Genomic DNA, 16,534 nt, shown 5'->3' with positions numbered 1-16,534 from the left:
AGGATAGAGATAGATTAAAAATTATGGAATCAGCGCCATCTCAAGAGTGCCGCAAATGAAACTAAAATAGATAAAAAAAGGCATAAGAATTAACCGTCAACTCCATCTCTTGAGTATTTTTAGAAAAATTGTTTTTATTACTCAAAAGATAATGCTGATTTTAAATTTTATTCTATTTTATCTTGTTTTTGAAGAGATGTCTATGATATTCTGAAGATGGCATTGGTTTCAATATTTTTATTATCTTTTTCCTTTATTTATATTTGGTCTATAAAATTTATATATAACTGCGTAAATTATTGGTGAATAATTTCACCAATTAACAAATGTCGATATTGCTTAACCTGTAAGTATAAGCAGATATATATCTGTAATTAAAACCAGAGGGCAATATTGTAGTTCTTCTAAATTCTGTTTTGTCACAAGTTATAGTATAAACGAGTATGACAATGGATGCACGTAGAAGAGATAGAGAGCAAATTGGATTATGTGGTGTTGACAGAATTTGGGGAAAATCGCCAACACGAATCGAAGAGTAAGAAGTTATAACATAATAATTTTATATTATTATTATTCAAATTATTTTATCGATAAGATTGATAATTTTAAATAATTTATTTTTTATAATGATATTTCATCAATTAAAAATTATGACATATATAATAAATATTGTATAATTAAAACAGTTCTGATGAAGATGAAGAAATTAATCGATATAAAGACAATATTATGCCAAGAATTAGAAAAAGAAAACAAGAAATGAAGAAGAAGGTATGAAAATATAATTTGATATTTTTATTTCTTTAATAATTAACTTTTTTTATAATACTTTCAATATTTCTTCATATAAATTTTTATATGAAATTTATTTTATTTATAATATTATAATGTTATATTATAATGTTCTCTTATAATAATTATTATTTTTAATATATATTATTTTATAATTTTTTTATTATTTCATTGTTCTAGAAAAGTAAAAAATTAAAAAAAGAAAAAAAAGCTAAGAAGGAAAAAAAGAAAAAATATAAAAAGAAAAAGAAAAAATCAGATAGTAGTTCTGATAGTGAATTGGAGGAATTGGAATGGGTAGAAAAAAATGGAATTAATGATAAAGCAAAGATTAAGAAAGGATCAAGTTCAGATGAAAGTGGTGATGAAGGCATAGTAGGTCCAGTTCAGAAACCACACGTGACATTATCTGCTAAAGATTTTGGCAAAGCTCTTCTGCCTGGTGAAGGTGCTGCTATGGCTGCATATGTTGCAGAAGGAAAACGTATACCTAGAAGAGGTGAAATTGGTTTAACTTCTGAAGAGATTGCTGCATATGAAGCTGTTGGTTATGTTATGAGTGGTAGCAGGTAAATCATTTTATTAAATATTCTTAATTAAATTTCATTAGAATATAATGATATTAATATTAATATTTATTTTAGACATCGACGAATGGAAGCTGTTCGTATCCGAAAAGAAAACCAGATTTATTCTGCTGATGAGAAACGAGCATTAGCTATGTTTAGTAAAGAAGAACGACAAAAAAGAGAAAATCTTATTTTGGGACAATTTAGAGAGATGGTTAATCAAAAATTGGCACAAGAACAAAAAAAGAAAATAACATGATTGTTTTATATAAAAATAATATTTTTGACAATGTATATAAAATTCTTGAATGTATTATAAAATATTATTTATATGTATATATATATATATATATACATATATACATTAAAATATATTATCTACTTACTATTAGTTAATTATGTATTATATGATATATTAATTGCTATGATTAATTGCTATGAAAAATAAATTAAAAAATTTTCATTTTATGATTAATATTAAATTATTATTAAGCATTTTAATACACAAAATATTATTTTTTAACATTTGCTTTTATTTTTTACTTCTTCTTTCCCAATCCCGCCATCCTCCAGTATAATTATAGGTACTATAATAAATAAATATGATTAATTATGTAGTAAATCTATAAAACATTATAAACTATATACTTTTTAAATTATTATACTTTTTATATCCAAGTTTTTGCATTTGTTTCTGAATTATACCACTTCTTCTTCCAGCTCTACAGCAAAATATGATTTTTGTATTTTTGGAAGGTTTCTCTTTGTTAAACTTATTTTTAAAATCTTTATTCGAAAAGTTTATCAATGTATTTTCAACATCAGACACTATAATAATAAAATTTATTATAATGGCTATCTAATATTTTTAAAAATAATTATTTCTGTTAAAACATACTTGGTATATTAATACTTCCAGGTATTTTTCCAGTTTCACCAATTTCTTCTTTTTCTCTAACATCAATAATTAAAATATCACGGTCTTTTTGAGCTCTTAAAATATCACTATAACCAACATCATATGATTCTTCAGACATGATTTTATTGTTAAGAAGTGAAGTTGAAAAATGTGAGATACTTTGAACTAAAAAATAATACATTTGATTTTATATTTTTGACTATAAATAAAATTTTATTACATTTACATGATATGAAACATCTTTATGATTTGTTTATTAATAATAATAATAATATTAATTTAAAATATATAATGAAAATTAGAATAAAAATGACCTTTCATATTTTTTATAAATTGTTAAATAAATGACTTCGCAAATACTTCTTTTTTTTTGTAAATTACCGTAAGGAAATATCCTATATGAAGAGATTTTTAACAATTTATTATAAATATTTTTTTCTGATTTAACAAACATATTATGAAATAACAATTTAAAAAATATAGGTTTATGACACTGACGTAATTTATTAAAATTCATAATTATTAATCTATTCACAATCATGTAACATGAATTCTATATAAATTATTTTATAACATAATATAAATATAAACAGATAGATGCATATATAAATACATATATATATTGTATACGTTTATATATATATATATATATATAAACTGAGTTCTGATAAAAATTATGTTTATATTATAATATTATTTATATTGAAAATTATTTTTAATGGTTTTAATATAATTATATTTGTTTATATTAATAATTGTATTAATAAAATGCAAATATAAATAATATTATTTAATATTATTCAATACTTAATTTTGATTATTATCCTATACCAATGAATGCGACTTAAATATTTATATTATATAATATAACAATGAAAATTTTCTTGTTTTATTTAATTATATATATTAAAATGTATTTTTATATGACAATGTTATTTAAAATGTTATATAAAAATTTATTGTAAATATTTATGTATATTATAGTTTGCGTACATTGATAGAACAATGAACTTGACATAAATATTTTATTTAAGAATAAAGAATGAAAACACATTGATCAATATATAAGAAAGAAAGGAATTGTTACATTTATTATAAATATAAATATAAAAAAAAATATACAATAATACAAAAAAAATATATAAGGATGACATTCTCCATACATTGCTTTTTAGTGATTCATCTATAGATGAAGAAAAAAATTGGAAAAGTTTAGAAGAGTCAGGAAGAGCGTATCCCGCTTTCGTATACGTCGCACCCTGATGAGGAATGCAGGAACTAACAATTTTTATTTCTCGTGCGTGGAGTTGTAAAGTGTACTAATTTATTGAAATAATTACGACACTCATCCCGTTTTTGCACTTTCGCATAATGTGAGTAATCGGACATTAAATTGATAGGACCATCTGCTTACATTTCGATAACATATAAAAAATTTTTGTTGGCTTTAGTTCGATATTGTATTTTTTGTTTATTTATACAGCCCTTTAAGTTTAAAAATTTGTAAAAATATAAAAAATCGCGTGCAAAAATAGCGTTTTTGATTTTGCAACATGGAATATATTGATGAGTTAAATTCGTAAGACTTCGAATACTTTCTCATTACAATGTTACGCATCAACGAAAAATTCAATATCTCCGGATTATCAACATTCCAGAGTGTTGACACCTCTGTCAGAGTGCTCTGCTTTACCATTACTATAACATCACCATCTCTTTCTTCAATATTGACTTCTTATAATTCTCTCTCAGTTTCTTGTTTTCGAATGCCGCGTAGTGTCAAATACAAGAATGCATGAATAGGTTTACGTTCTCATTAGTTTTTAACATGTAAGGATAGAAAAGTGATTAATCCATAAGATTAATAATTTGTATCTTTTTCGTTTACGTTTTCGAATTTTGAGTCAAAGTACTTTTAAGTATTTATTTAAATGTATTGTATAAAAAATTCTTGTATAAAAATAAAAATTTGTGTTTTATAAGAACTTATATCGATAGATCTATTTTTATTAATTTTTCTAATGTGTAGTTATACAAATGTGCATAAAGCTTATTAAAGTATAATAAATCAATTTTTGTAAAATTATTTTTTTCTAGAATATAGTAATGATAATATAATACAAAATAATAAAAGTTATATATATAATAAATGATTTTATATATTTCATGAACAATTGTGAAAAAAATAATTTTTTATATTTACAGATAAAATATAACAGGTGTAAATGAAACAATAGAAAAATGAGTTCTTTGCAACAAGGTAGCAGATTTTTACCTTTTTCAAATAATAATATACAAAGGAAGCAACTATCAATGCAAGGTATTAGAAAAATTTGAAATTTGTTTTTAGAACATTGCTTTTGAAAATTTATTAATATTTCTAAGATAATGAAATAATAAATATAAAATTTAATATGAAATCTCAATTTACATATAAATTGATGAAATTATAATTTTTTTAAATATATTATATTTTATATTCATTTATTAGGTGGTCTTCCACAAAGTTTAAGTGGTAGTGAAACTGATGTTTCAACTTCAAATGAGAATCTAACCAATGAAGATCGCTATGTTATAAGACATACAGCTCGCCAAGAACCTCAAGGTCAAGAAAATCAGCAGCAAAGTCCATCCAGATCTTCCAGTCATAAAGAAAATATACCAAATATACAAGTATGTATAATTATATTTATTTTAACTATTTATTAATTGTATATTTTTAATAATTTTGTTGATAGTAATTTAATATTAATCATATATACATATTTTTTTGTATTTTTTTTCTTTTTATTAATCTCTTTTGTGCATTATATATTTTTATTCCCTTTTATTATTTTTGAGATAAATGTAGACATTCTTTAATGCCCAGATATTTACCTATATTATTCTTACGTATCTTAAATTGCTACCTGTATTATTAAGTTATATAAGTATAAATTACTTTATTGCAATCTAGGGTAACCTGCTCAACAGAAATAGTTTAAAGGACAGTTTGAATGGTTCAAACAGAAACAGTTTAAAAGAGAATTTAAATGGTTCTAATCGAAATAGTCTTAAAGACAGCATTAATGGTTCTAATAGAAATAGTTTGAAAGATAATTTAAGTAATCGTACCAGTGTAGGTTCAAATAGAAGTAGCTTAGATGTGTCTACAAGCTCCTACAATACACTTATAATACACAATGCTAATGATGATAATTCATGGGTACCATCTGGAAGGTAATATATTTAAATATATATTTATTAAAAAATATATATTTTTAAGAAAAAATTATAGGACGATTAGAATTATATTTATATTTATAATTTTATACAGATGTTTTATAAATATTGATATTTAATTTTAGGCTATCAAGTGTAGTGAGAGAACATGGAGATATGGGTTATTTATATTGTGATGCTGGTGGAAAAGGACATTCAAATAGCCCTACTATGCAATCTTTATCAAATTTAACTCATGAAGATCATATTTATGAGCAATCTAATAATGGAGGATGTCAAGAAATAACAGATATACCAGATGATTATCTCAGTCAATCGCAGGTGATTATCATAATTTATATTTTAATAATAATATATAACAAATGAATATTCCATTTATAAGAAAATTATTTTATTATAACTTAAATTTGATTAAATATAATTAATTATTTATTATTTTATTATTTTATTTTAATCAAACCAAGCAGGTATTAAAACACCTTGCAAAAGAAGTTAAAGTACCATCTTATAGTAAGTTAACAAATAATGGAGGAAATATTGATATGAGAATGAGAGATGGTGATAGAGGGAAACAAAATGATAGTGAGTCAGAAGATAGACCACCACCTTCATATATGTCTGTTTTATTACCTTTAAAAAATAAATCTCGACTTCTTGGACCAATGGAAAAATTGACATTATCAAGATCACAACCTGACTTGTCTAGAATTGGCAAACCAGATATTGATAATTATAATTTGCGGGCGACTTCACCACGGTAATTTAATTAAATTGATTATTGAAATTAATTAATTTTTGATGAATCACAAGTAATATTTTATATTTAATATTTTTATAGACCTCAAACAAAAGGAAGGGAAGAGACAGAATCTGCAACAGGTGAAATTTGGCCACCATCAGAAATGATACAAATTGTAATCCAAGAAAATAGTGCCTTAAAATTAGAATTAGAACGGTGTTATAACAAAGTTGCTAAATCTCAAAAGTTGGAACAAGAAATTGCAAAGGTGCATAGGGCTCACGAAGAATTGGCTGCGTCAAGTGAACGAAGAGAGAAACTGGAACGAGCTGCTAGATTGAGGTTACAAAATGATTGTAGACGATTAACCGAATTAAATCGCGCGTTACGAGATCAAATAGATTTATTATCAGCACGTACCGATAGTCCTCCGATCGTGGAATCTATGAGAAAAGAATTAACGCAACGAGAATTATTAATTGGCCAATTGATTACACAAAGTAAATATATTTTAAATATATTTTACTATTTATCATCATTCAGTTCATCGATTTAATCATATTTATTTTTATATTAGATAAAGAACTAGCTGCGGCGAAAGAAAGACAGGAAATCGAATTAGCAGCACAAAGAGCAACGTTACAGGAACAACGTACACATATAGATATTCTAGACACTGCTCTTACTAATGCACAAGGCAATGTGGTGCGTCTTGAAGAAGAGGTAATTTTTTTTTTATTTATTTTTCAATAAATTGATTCATATTTCATGTTTTATATTTACAAGTTTTTTTTTATATTTATTTTTTTTACAGTGTCGAAAGAAACAAGTATATGTAGAAAGGGTAGGTCAACTTCAACGAGCTTTGTCTTCTCTTCAAGCATCGAGCGATAGAAGAGAAGAAACAGAAAGACAGTTGAGAGGTCAATTAGAACGAGAATTAAGAGAAGGCGGAGGTGGCGGTGGCGGTGGTGCTAATGGTAATGAACAATCTTCTAATGGAGAAACAATCGCAGAGTTAAAACGACGTATACGCGAAAGAGATGAAAAAATTATGTCACTGGAAGGTGACGTTGCAAAATGGGAACAACGTTACCTCGAAGAAAGTGCTTTAAGACAAGCAGCAATTGATGCAGCTAGTTTACCAAAGTAAGTTAATAATCGCTTAATAATATTTTTATTCATATTCATATTAATAATTTATTTTTTTTGAATAATTAGGGATGCAAAGATAGCTGCATTAGAAAAAACGAGTCAAGATGCAGAGAAATTAATTGCAGAAGCACGATCCGAAAAAATGAGACACATGGATGAAGTTCATGCTGCACAAAAAAAATTGGCTGATCTTGAATCTAGGTAATATTCACATGGTTTATTTTTTTTATAATTATAATGTAGTTTTTTATGTTCTGTTTCTAATGTTCTATTTTTTGTTTTATAGAATGAAAGATTTAGAATCAAAATTAGCTGAAAGGGATGCAATGATTAGAGTTCTTCAAAAACATACATATGATAAGGATAGTAGTAGCAGTAGTGGTGTTGGTAGTTATCCTGCTGCACATTCGTCTCATTCAAGTACATCAGCGGATCACCACACTGCATTGACAAGTACACCAGAACTTGGTAAAAAATGTATTTTCATGAAAAAATGATACAAATATTTTAAGATTATTAATTAAATTTTTTTAAATATTAACTTTTATATTCAACAGTAAGCAGTGTATTAGGCGGTGGTAGTGGTTATGGAAGTACTGGTTCGTATGGTGTTACAGACAGTTACAAATATAGGAAACAGGGCAGCTTTGAACAAACAAATAAAAGTCTTGATGATCAATTAAAAGAACTAGACTCCCAGCTACTTAGTAAGGTATGCAACATCCCAGTAAACGTATAATAAACATAGAAATAATTTCGCGACCATAAAATTAATCTTTTACAAAAATATTTATGTAAAAAATCAGTTAAAAGTAGAATTTTATCTATTAATCATATCAAAATTATTTTATGAAATTTTATTTTTATTTTTTTCTATGTATTTCTTGCGTTCATAATATTTTGATTTTGTGATGTTAAATTCTTTAGCTTTATAGCTACAGAAGATTATCAAAATATTACAGTTTGTACACAGGTACTTTAAAGTCCTATTTAGATAATCGTGTGAACAAGAATAGTTGATGTGTTGTTTTATATTGAAAATATAATTCATCTATTTTCTACAAAAAAAACGAATAATATTTTTGATTATTAGTAATTGAATATATGAAAGAAACAATATATCAACTATTTTTATCTTGTGTTTGTTGTTATTCGCATAATCATGTGTGTCTTATTAATCCATTTTTTTAAATTTAAAATTTTTTAAATTTAAAAAAATTTTTTTTCTTTATTAGTAAAATTTGTACAGAGTAAGCTTTTTATTTAAAACAAATCTTCAAAAGAATAATATTTCATTAAAATTTTACGACTATAACATTACAAATATTTTTATTGTTAATAATTTAAAGGAAAAACATAATTATCATTTTTTAAAAAGCAAACTCTGAATAAATTATTAAAAAAATATATTAATAGATAATATGTAAAGAATGCATCGAATTCTCGTTTTTAATCATAAAATTCAGTAAACTGTACTTTTCACTAATACAAATCTTTGTGTGCCATTGATTTTTTGTATTACAATTAACTATATATTAATCGTGTTCAAAGTTTTTCGATTAGATAGTGGAAAAGAGAAAGATAATTCCTACCTATTCCTATTTAATTCAAACTAACCCGAATCAATTCCTATCCCATGTGATCCGTGAGTGTGCATGCGCTGTTGTGGCGAGCACTAACCCTTATTCCAGGTCCCGGGCCTCCTTTCCAACGCGGCTATGCTTTTCTCTTGTTTCAGCGGGCACTTTGCTGTTTTCCAGGATTCTCTAATCCAGGCACTGCGTCGCGAAAAGGAAAAATACCCAAGCCATTATTGGCGGGTGTAGATAGCACAGGTACCTCGAGCACCGCCTCGAGCAAGAGTCGCCTATTAGACGACTCCGGTGGTGAGGTCTCGCCGGGTATCATGGAATTTGCGAGTGCAGCCTCGAGGCTGAAAGGCACTGTATCGAGATTATCAGACGGTAAGCCTGAAGACATGATGCTACTGGAGAAGCAGGGCAGAAGTTCGCAGAGGCAGAGAATGCAAGAGGGCGAGCCACGTCGCGCGGGCAGTCTTCCTCCCAGCTCGTTACCTCGACCACCGAAGAACATGAAGTCAACGGGCTCACGTTATTGCAGACTTAGCGACACGGAGACTCGTAAAAAATCGGATCCAGGCCCGGCTCTGGACACATCAGCGAGTATGAAGGTACGCGACACGAATAACTGCACCATCGAGTATGGAAGATTCGACACTAAGGCTCAGCGTCGAAAGAAATCGTCCGGTACGGAACCATTGGTCGTAAATAACTCGTTGAAAAAGCCATCCTCCACGACTAGCCACGAGTACGAGCGTCTTCAAGGCGAAAATATTCGCAAGAAACAGCCTGCCAATTCGGAAACGAAGCACAGGGAAACGCAGAGCCGTTCACTGATACCGCCACCGTCTCGTCGTATCGGGGAGTACGGTCGTCTCAGTGATGGCACATTGAGAAAGCAGGCTGGTTCACGTGGACAAAGCACCGGGAGCACGGTGAGCAGCAAGAGTGGAGGACGCGATTCTGGAGGCACGGCTAGCAGCGAGGCATCCACATCATCGTTGCCACCTTTCAAGGCGAGATCCATACCTCGCCCGAACAATTACCGTATTCAGTTTTAATTTATAACGTTTTGGAATCGAATTAGTCTTTCCCATCTAAAGAGACTCCTTCGAAGACATTAAAGATGCTTCTCTCCAAGGAGGGTATAACTTGAGGAACTTGAAGGATATCATTTTCCATACTTTATCTTCCAGTTATGAGAATTTTTTTTTTTACCAAATATTGGTATACATGTTTATTTTATTGTCTTAAATTTTCTATTATGTTTTTGACGAACGATGGAAAATTTTTTTCTAGTGGATATTTAAGAAGCACAACAGGATCGAATTTGTTGAATGATCGAATGGAAACGAGCGATAAACGACGAATAGAAAATGGGAGGCAGATGAGTGATTGAGAAGGGGAAGCAAAAATCAAAAGCGTGATCGATTTCGAGAGCGTCTCTGCTTCGCTCTTCAGCAGTTCGGGTCCTGTCTAGAGTCCTAATGTACGTATGTGCGCGAGCGATACGTTTATACAGCCATAATATTAAACGATCCGTTAGTTCCCTTCTATTTACCATTAATAACGGAGAAGCCGATCGCCATGACGTAGCGAGAAACAACGATATATCGTTGCGTAGCGATAGTGCATGACCTAGTCATTACCAAAGTAAACTTCTGTAATGAAAATGGAATTGATTTCCTCTCGTTTCGTACGCATTTACATCTAGAAACATTGCGGCCTTTATCAAAACATATATACGTATAATATGCGAAAAAGAAGTGCCTTGTTAAAGACTGCGTGAAAAAAAGAGATGAACAATCGGTACAATTAGGAATAAGAATACTTATATCCGGGAATTTTCAGAATTCCGAAAAAAAGAAACACTTGTATTTTGGATAAAATTGATCGCATGGCCTTCGAACGGACATGCTATATTTCGTACGTGTATTTTATCTTTCCGCAAGAAAGTACCGCATTTCTACACATGTTTTATGAAAATATTTTTCCTCCTGTTGGTTTTATGTATCTTTAAGATTGTTTCCTGTTGGAAACGCTATAAAGATACCGAGGTATCCGATCGGTTTTGCTTTTCGATAGAAAAGTGAAACTATGGTAAGGCGAATCACGAAAGTTCGATTGCTCCGATACAAAGCGAAAGATTCGATTATAGTATATATATACATATATATAAATACATATGTATATATATATATATTTTGTAGAATCATATTTTTATGTGTACATGTCTCAATTCAATTTTTTTGAATATTAATTCACGTCGAAAGAAATATATACAAATCGTAATTACGATGATTCGATTAATTTAAAGTGATATAACGACAGTGAATCGTAATATTTAAAAATAATATATTTCGCGATATAATAGTTTTTCGAGCGTTTCTATTTCTCGGAAATATCGTTCAATCGGTCGAAAGATATCGTACAATTTTTCCCCTTGTCCCTCCAAGTTTTTTAATACACTTCGATGCAATAAACGAAATTATCGTGATTTCGATAACAGTTTTTAGGGAGAATGTTTCTACGTCGTATTTCTTGTTTTCAGGATGCTTTTCGAATGATCAAGTTTATATCTTTTACGCGTATCATTGATGTTACTTGTCGTTAAATGATATATCAATCGGATTATATTTTAAATTTATGGTATTATGAATTGATCGATGAAAAATCAGAATGAAGATATTGCCAAGTTCAAGTACATCGTACTTTTTATGCTTTTATTTTTCGTATATTAATTGTAAAGAAAATATTATAGAAAAAAAATTACGAAAGTCACAGAAGCAATTTTCGTGATTAGTATAGGTACCTATAAGACTGAAAAAAAATGAATATCGACGAAACAAATTTTCTTCTTTGCGATTTGCTACCATGCGTTTTTTCTCCCCTTTTTCAATTTATTCTTTTTTTTCTCCTCTTCGCGCGTATATGTACACATTTCCATCTACATGTATTCGTATACAAGTGGAGTTGGTAAATGTACATAAATTCGTGTACATTAAAACGTGTATTGTTCATGATACAAGTTCCTCGAAGACTACAGGGACATTCGTGGTAAATATAGCGGAAATTTCATTAACATTTTCTCTTTTTCTCTCTCTCTCTTTCTCTTCTCTCCTCTCTTTGTAATATTTTCGTCGAATGTTACGTGGCTTGTTGAAAGAGAAAAAGAAGCAGAAAGAATGGAAAAAAAAAAAAGAAATAGAGGGAAACAAAATCTCTTTCCTTTTGACGTGTATATGTATTAAAGTCATTGTTTCCGCAGGGACGTCGGAAATTTTAGAATGAATTGTTTATTTTTGTCTTAAGCGAAACAAAGAGAGAAAAATATAAAAGAAACGAAAAAATGCGTAGAATGCCAAAGCAAATTATAGGATGCCGCACACTACGATTTATAATGACAAATATGTTTTAATATAATTTTAGCGTATTTATTTGTTTTCGTTTTTGTGTTAATTATCTATTTTACGTATAGGGTGAATTTTCTATCAATTTTTTATTCCTTTCGCGGACGTTTAAGAAAGGAATATTTTCAATAGCTTCCGTTTAAAACACGCAGTCTTACACGATGGTAAGAAAATTTAGAACTGAGCGACGACTGATAAAAGACTCACCCTTTATACGTTGGGTGTTCATTAAGATATGGTATGTTTAGAAAATGAGAGATCTCTGGTCTACTTTGCAAGTTTGTAATGAGAAATACTATATTGATTCAATAGTTTTCGAGTTTAAGAATTGAACGGATTTCAAAAAGTGACCTGTTACTTCCGGTGGCCTTTAAAAGTAATATAAGTATGTAATGTATTTAAAAAGAAAAAAAAACAAAGTTTTTTTATAAATTCAAAATTTTTTTCGCTATGAAGATGTTAAATTTGTATCGAAACGGAAGTTAAACGCATAGGACATTTTTTGTAGCAATTTGAAATAAAAATTTACTTATGACAAACAATCTTTTTATTTCACATTATTATTCGTACACCCTTTTATTCGTGTGTACGAATCTAATGTATTCTTAGAATTTTTATATTTTAAAAATTTTTATTCTGTTTTATTTGTGAACAAATTTTAAATCCCAATTCAAAAAATTAACATTTCTTTTTTTCATTTTCATTTGAAGAAAATTATTTTTTTGTGTAAGAAATCTTATTTTTTGAATACTTCAGAACTTATAAAACTTTTGTATGTTTAAATCTAATATATAATTTATATTTCGTATTATTCTATTATTCTTTTCTCTAATAATAACGATATATCAATCGCAGGAGATAATTATCATATGAATTTTGCATTGATTGAAGTTATGATGCATAATTGTGTTATAAAATATAGAGAATATTTGCAAATGAAAATTTGTTCTTTTATATACGAAAATTCAAAAATCTGTGTTCAAATATGTCAAATTTCTATTTCTTGAGAAAATGAATAATTTCGATTATTGAAGATTTCTCATAGGTAACTTTTTATTAATCTAGATAAAAAAATTCTTCTATGAAATCTGTAAATAAAGATAATATATAAAATACTTTATTTTATTGCCAATTTTCATCGATTTATTTATTTGGACTAATATGATATAATATAGAACTGTTGATATTTGAAACTTATCTTTTTCTTAAAATAAATTATTGCATCATGTTTATGAATTTCATTTCGTAGTTTTTTATAAATAAAAAAGATAATTCAAAAAATTCTTCATATTTTTAAATAAAAGTTAATATGAATTTACTTGAAAATTTATTTGATGATATTTAATTTATAACTATAATTTGGAATTTGAAATGTAAATTGGCAATAAAATGTATCAAAAGATAAAGCGTTGAATGTTTTTGGAATCATAAATTACGTACGAAATTACAATAGCATTGTAATATTACTATAATCTCAAGCAACATCTTGTTATTTCTTTCATTTCTGGAAACAATGCACTTCACATTCGTATTATTATTACCATATATCAAGAGACTTGAAAACTTTTGTTTCCTCTTTTATAAATAGTTACTAAAAACGAATGATATGTTGTTAGTAAAAAAGATAAATTTTTATAAAAACAATTTTAATTTTTCTTATTTAAATATTTATTTTCTCACCTTCCTCGCTTAAATTATTAATTAAAAAACGAATAATAATATTATTATACATTGAATCACGAATAATTTTTCTGAAATAGTTTTAAATATAAAAGTATATTTATCATATTCTATCATATATATATATATATATATGCATACCAGATATTAAATTATTAAGGTTTTATATTATATATTAGGTTATGATTTTATATTAGACGACTCAAGTACACAAACCAGATATATTTAGTACTCTATCAAATTTTTATACCTGAAATATATGAAAAATTTAAGAAATAATAATTTTGTTTGAAATAAATATGAATAAAAATTTTATCATTAAAATACTTTATAAATGGTAACAATTTTTCAGTTATTTTCGTGTGAATTACTTAGATACATTGTGTGCATATGTTTCAGTTAAAAAGCAATGCTTCTCAACGTATGCACGGATAATTCGAAAAGATTGCAGCAGCGAGACGAATTCAAGATCTAAAAAATCAGTTCACTCTATGCCCGTAGGATCCATGGTATCTTGAAGACGTTTTCCGTCGATTTTCCGCATCTGCGTTGTTCTCATCCTCATCGTGTCAAGTGCTTTGCGTGCGCACTGTACTCATAGGCCGTAGGGGTTGGGAGGTGCAGTGGATGCTGGTCGCTCGTACGCTCGTGCCTAGTCGGTTCCGTTCGGCAATCTCCGTGGATCTCTGCGGGGGCAGAGGCCTCCTTCCCTTTCGAGCAATTCTACAGTGTTCACACTCCCGCGTAGGTGTGCGGTGGTACATGCGAGTTTTATTTCTTCGTCGCGTGATTCAGTGATGAGTACGTGTTCGTATCAGTCTCTTTCAGATTACAAGTGATCCGCGAATTACTACGCGATATTTTGACGAATATTGAGTGACACACGTGAAAAACGGAGCAGCGAAATAATGTTGGAAAATTGACAGTGAATACGAGACTGAAGAAAAAATCGTGAGTGTGCATGGAAACCGGCAAAAATAAAAGGATGATTACTATCATCGATGTTCGTGTTCAGAAACGAAGACCGAGAAATAAAATTGATTTCCGTGTGGATATTCAATGAAACGTTTAGTTTCGGAGCTGTCGACATTGAACGAATTCAAATACAGTGATTCCGCGTCCTTTGACAATTCACCTGTTACGAGCGAACTCGCGGTGTAGTGTTAAACTACTTTTCGATTGATCGATTTCTCGAACGTGTCGATCGTGAATTCGTGCTATTTGTATAACATCTGACGAATATGACGAATATGATAACATCTTGATATTGTATGTATCGAAGGAAAAAAATGGATTAAAAAAGCAATATTTTTAAAATTTTGAACCGGTAAATCGATACGTATAATCGATGGTTGCTACGGAAACATTGTCTCTTGACACATGATACAATTCGATCTTTTCGAGAAATTGTTCTCGATTTGATTTTTACTTTCGATTATTTGTCAGCCAATCAGATGCGTTTTACAATTGTATCGAACTTTTAGTCGCGGGATTGATACTCGAACGTAGTGACGCATTAAAAATTTCGTTCGTTCGTTCGTTTCGAATTTAATTCGGAAAAGTGAAAATTTTTCGTGAAAAGTGTTACATAGAAAAGATCAACGATTGAATGTAAGTGAAATATTCGCAGATAACGATTCCTCGTAACAAAATACGTTTTATATTCGCGATATTACGTCGTTTAGTGGTAAACAGCTGCTCAAGTGAAATCTCTGTGAAACATTTCAAAAAATTATGTGCCCAATGGAAGTAAGTACTTCGTAAATATAACGAGGAATCGAGCATACGATAGATTTCCATTTTCTAGTGTCGATTTTACGACAAATGACGATAAATTGTGAGCGTGAACTGTGAAGTGACTTATTTTGAGAACGAAAAAGTACGTTCGGTCGGGTGTGCGAGTGACCCTTCTGTGTTTACATACGTTTTGTCGTGTTCGGTGTGTTTATCTATGTTCCTGTAACGGATCCATTTTATCATGGAGGAGTACGGAATGAAATTGTTATCGATGAAGCTGATCCTAATTTTCTTCTTCTTTTCTACTCCAGTCATCGTAAAAGGTAAGAGTCTAATTTTATCGATAATTTCGAATGAATCTATATTCTGATATATGTCATCAATATAGAGTGAAATTCGAAGATAGAATTTTAGAAAAAATTAAAGAGTTGCAGTAATATTTCAAATTAAAAATTACGATATACTAATTATCTTATCTAAATAAAATTAGCATTTTTTCTTACTTAGACAAATTAGAAATAGACAATATTAGAAATATCGAGAATTTTATAGATGTTAAATTGTAATATTTTTTAATTTCGTGATCGTTAGTGACCTCTATGGCATTGTTAACAAATCTACTTTATGCTCATTTGCCCCGAAGCAAGTTTCAATAAATTTAACAATCTTACGCATTATTTCGAGATAATTTATCGTAAAAATACATTATCCAAACTTGTCTAAACATTATT

The 16,534-nt window shown here is 28.7% G+C and overlaps 4 protein-coding genes and 1 long non-coding RNA gene across 20 annotated transcripts in view; 3 read left to right on the top strand and 2 right to left on the bottom strand.

Moving 5' to 3' along the window:
• Positions 1–172: 172 nt before the first annotated feature.
• On the top strand, positions 173–1,829 carry LOC107997708 (NKAP family protein CG6066). Of its 2 annotated transcripts, none has more exons than XM_017056476.3 (5): positions 173–346; positions 427–535; positions 687–771; positions 973–1,361; positions 1,437–1,829. In XM_017056476.3, exons 2-5 carry the CDS (start codon positions 444–446, stop codon positions 1,618–1,620), a joined length of 750 nt encoding a protein of 249 aa, XP_016911965.1. In that variant the 5' UTR covers positions 173–346; positions 427–443; the 3' UTR covers positions 1,621–1,829. The 2 variants fall into 2 exon arrangements, with proteins under 2 accessions (XP_016911965.1, XP_028522476.1); XM_028666675.2 differs by having other exon boundaries at positions 214–346; positions 433–535.
• Positions 1,825–2,937, bottom strand: LOC107997709 (rhodanese domain-containing protein CG4456-like). Of its 5 annotated transcripts, none has more exons than XM_017056479.3 (4): positions 2,662–2,937; positions 2,260–2,445; positions 2,010–2,189; positions 1,825–1,948 (listed from the first exon to the last, which is right to left on the bottom strand). In XM_017056479.3, exons 1-4 carry the CDS (start codon positions 2,819–2,821, stop codon positions 1,881–1,883), a joined length of 594 nt encoding a protein of 197 aa, XP_016911968.2. In that variant the 5' UTR covers positions 2,822–2,937; the 3' UTR covers positions 1,825–1,880. The 5 variants fall into 5 exon arrangements, with proteins under 5 accessions (XP_016911968.2, XP_061937665.1, XP_016911966.1 ...); XM_062081681.1 differs by having other exon boundaries at positions 2,027–2,189; XM_017056477.3 differs by having other exon boundaries at positions 2,595–2,910.
• Positions 2,938–3,486: 549 nt separating this feature from the next.
• Positions 3,487–12,928, top strand: LOC107997757 (angiomotin-like protein 1). 4 transcript variants are annotated; one of them, XM_017056580.3, is made up of 13 exons: positions 3,487–3,653; positions 4,486–4,600; positions 4,772–4,953; positions 5,237–5,499; positions 5,628–5,823; positions 5,970–6,259; positions 6,341–6,741; positions 6,819–6,964; positions 7,056–7,390; positions 7,463–7,597; positions 7,683–7,873; positions 7,954–8,108; positions 9,135–12,928. In XM_017056580.3, exons 2-13 carry the CDS (start codon positions 4,522–4,524, stop codon positions 10,035–10,037), a joined length of 3,276 nt encoding a protein of 1,091 aa, XP_016912069.2. In that variant the 5' UTR covers positions 3,487–3,653; positions 4,486–4,521; the 3' UTR covers positions 10,038–12,928. The 4 variants fall into 4 exon arrangements, with proteins under 4 accessions (XP_016912069.2, XP_016912070.2, XP_016912067.2 ...); XM_017056581.3 differs by having other exon boundaries at positions 3,489–3,653; positions 7,683–7,864; XM_017056578.3 differs by lacking the exon at positions 3,487–3,653 and adding an exon at positions 3,700–4,110.
• LOC107997751 (uncharacterized) lies at positions 12,916–14,532 on the bottom strand. Of its 3 annotated transcripts, none has more exons than XR_003697694.2 (5): positions 14,394–14,532; positions 14,208–14,316; positions 14,067–14,137; positions 13,827–13,977; positions 12,916–13,474 (listed from the first exon to the last, which is right to left on the bottom strand). It is a non-coding gene; the product is annotated as an uncharacterized LOC107997751 (long non-coding RNA). The 3 variants fall into 3 exon arrangements; XR_003697693.2 differs by having other exon boundaries at positions 12,916–13,447; XR_001766080.3 differs by having other exon boundaries at positions 12,916–13,977.
• Positions 14,533–15,985: 1,453 nt separating this feature from the next.
• Positions 15,986–16,534, top strand: part of LOC107997749 (nephrin) — a 341,330-nt gene continuing 340,781 nt past the window's right edge. For all 6 annotated transcript variants that reach the window (XR_009831869.1, XR_003697690.2, XM_017056557.3 and 3 more), the window contains exon 1: positions 15,986–16,126. Coding sequence is in view for 4 of the 6 variants with exons in the window: in XM_017056557.3 (XP_016912046.2) it covers positions 16,045–16,126 (82 nt within the window). In the remaining 2 variants the exon portion in view is untranslated. The remainder of the gene's footprint in view (positions 16,127–16,534) is intronic.

The sequence above is a fragment of the Apis cerana genome, linkage group LG11, assembly GCF_029169275.1.
Source record: "Apis cerana isolate GH-2021 linkage group LG11, AcerK_1.0, whole genome shotgun sequence".
Lineage (NCBI taxonomy): Eukaryota > Metazoa > Arthropoda > Insecta > Hymenoptera > Apidae > Apis > Apis cerana.
Note: the sequence above shows the minus strand (reverse complement) of the source record. Positions and strands in the feature narration are given on the sequence as shown.